This window comes from Myotis davidii, unplaced genomic scaffold, assembly GCF_000327345.1.
Source record: "Myotis davidii unplaced genomic scaffold, ASM32734v1 scaffold77, whole genome shotgun sequence".
Classification (NCBI taxonomy): domain Eukaryota; kingdom Metazoa; phylum Chordata; class Mammalia; order Chiroptera; family Vespertilionidae; genus Myotis; species Myotis davidii.
In genome coordinates, this window is record NW_006289713.1 from 6,765,817 (window position 1) to 6,768,429 (window position 2,613).

The window sequence follows — 2,613 nt, forward strand, 5'->3', positions numbered from 1 at the left end:
AAGTTTCCTCAAAAAAATAAAAAGATGAAACTGCCAGCAATTCCACCTCTAGAAATATATATGAAGAAACCCCCAAACACTAATTTGAAACAATATATGCAGCATTATTTACAATAGCCAAGATTTGGAAGCAGTCCAAGTCCCCATCAGTAGATGAATAGATAAAAAAGCTATACTACATTTATACAATGGAACACCACTCAGCCGTAAAAAAGAAGGAAATCTTACCTTTTTCAATATCATGGATGGACCTGGACAGTATTATGCTAAGTGAAATAAGCCAGTCAGAGAAAGACAAACACCATGTGATTTCATTTATATATGGAAGCTAATGAACAAAGTAAATAAACAAACAAAATAGAAACAGACTCATAGATACAGAAAACTGTATCTATGGACAGCTGTCAGAAGGGAGGCATGGTTGGGGGACTGGATGAAAAAGGTGAAGGGATTAAGCAAAAAAAAACAAAAACAAAAACAAAAACAAAAAACGCCTCACAGACACAAACAGTATGGTGATTACAAGAGGGAAAGGGCGTGGGGAGGCAGACGAGGGTAAAGGGGTATAAAGGGTGATGGAAGGAGACCATTTTGGATGGGGAACACACCATACAACAGATAGATGATGTGTTATAGAATTGCACACTGGAAACCTATATAATTTTATTAACCAATGTCACCCCAATAAGTTACAACAAAAAAAGTAACTCCCCTTTTGGGAATGAAAAATAATTTCCCTGCTTGTCTGCCAGCTTGCTCCACAGTTCAGGGGCTGATGTGGAGACCGTGCACACTCTCAGGTGTTTCAAATCAGGAAAATAAGACACATGTTTATTAAAAGTGTGTCTAATACTTGATTATCTGTCCCTCAGATGAGAAGATTAGATTTTGGAAGAGAAAGATTAATAACTTTCAGAGATAAGCGTGCACTTGGACCTGCATGCCGATTGTTTACTATGAAACAATGTGCCAATGAGGCATCTTGTCTTCGCTCGCCTTAGATTCACTGTGGATAATGATCATTTAATTAAATCTCGTTATGAAAATTCCTTCCTTCTAAGCACTTTTTGAAGACCTTTTTTTTTGTTTTTTTTTGCCTGCCATCCATCAGTGGAAAACCCAACCCGACAGTCCATTTCTAAATACCAGGCAGTGTCTGCCCCTCACCCTCTGACAGTTCAGTCCATAGAACCCAGGAGAGCACAGACTTTGCAGATTGTCCTGTTTAATCCAGATTTCTCTGCTACTAGGCCGGGCAGCCTTGAACAAGTTACCGAACCTCTCTGAATTCATAAGACCCTCATCTGTACATGGAGTTAGCCAATGCCTTTCTCATAAAGTTGTGGTAACAATAAACTAGGTCAAGTGTCTGAGATTCACGGGGCCATGTATGGTGGCTCCTTTCTCTCTCCCTTTGGGGAGTGTGCTTGGCACTGGCAGACACCCCTGGTCATTTGGCAACAGAGCCCTGAAGCCACTCTCCTCCCAGGCTCGTTCGCTGCTGGGAATCGGGTGGTGGGCAGTGTACCCACTTAGCAAGCCTTGTCCCCTGGTGCCTTCAGCCGCCAACTCTTATGACACGTACCTCCCACTCACCCACATCATTAACAAGCTTAATTTAATGGTGGGTTGCTCCTGACAACCAGCCCTTGGGAGCAGAGAAGGAAAGCAACTGGCGCCTGCCTCCCGTCTCTGGTTATGGCGCTGCTCACCCACCTGATGGTTTGATGCTGCAGGGAATCGGGGTCCGTGGCGTTCACCGTCAGCAGCACGCTGCCCACAGAGATGTTCTCCTGCCTGGTCACCATCATGGGGTCGGGGTAGAAAACCGGGCCCTCGTTGACATCCAGGACAGTAATGTGGACGGTGGCTGTGGAGCTGGGGCCGTAGGTCACGTCGGGTACCAGCGGGTCCTCGTTTTCCACTTTGATCAGCAGAGTGTGAAAGGCAGAAATCTCATAGTCCAGAGGCTGGAATGAGAGAGAGGGACTGAGCGTGTGCGTGTGCGTGTGGGTGTGCATGTGCGTGTGCATGTGTGTGTGGGTGTGCGTGTGCACACGTGGGCCACAAAGGGCAGACGCTTTTGCATAAAGTCCCCTTTGACATCCCTCAAGGGAAGGTAGATGTTCAGGGACAGAGCCAGGTTTTGTGGGCTAAGTTTTATGCAATTTGGGATCCTCTTTAAGAACAAGAATATGAAACATACACATGCAAAGTTAGGTATCAACATTGTTATTCTTTTTAGATTGAGAACGAAATGACAACACATTACTCATGTAATGAGCCTCAGAGATCTGGGGCCTCCCTTCTAAGATCCCTTTAGGAGTCTCACTGGCAACGCTGATGTTAAAAGGCTTCCCACCTGTCACCTGTAACACTCTGCAACTCTGACACCCCTGGGGGCTCAGGAGGATGAGGGACCCCGAAGCCTAAGCTTCATGAGATTCATGGTAGCCCTGTCTGTCACCAGGGAGATCCAATGGGAAAGGCAGACCGAGGCTCCATTTTTAATGTGTCCCACTCACTGGCCGCGTGGTCTAAGGTCTGGGGTCTCTACAGCATTTCACGTAGAGGGTCTCCTCGCACAGGGCGCATTTCCCCCAGGGTGTCGTG

The 2,613-nt window shown here is 46.1% G+C and overlaps 1 protein-coding gene across 2 annotated transcripts in view; it reads right to left on the bottom strand.

Moving 5' to 3' along the window:
• CDH13 (cadherin 13) overlaps positions 1-2,613 on the bottom strand; it is a 1,006,079-nt gene that overhangs the window by 86,995 nt on the left and 916,471 nt on the right. For both annotated transcript variants that reach the window (XM_006762254.2, XM_015562993.1), the window contains exon 10: positions 1,717-1,970. In XM_006762254.2, the coding sequence (XP_006762317.1) occupies positions 1,717-1,970 (254 nt within the window). The remainder of the gene's footprint in view (positions 1-1,716; positions 1,971-2,613) is intronic.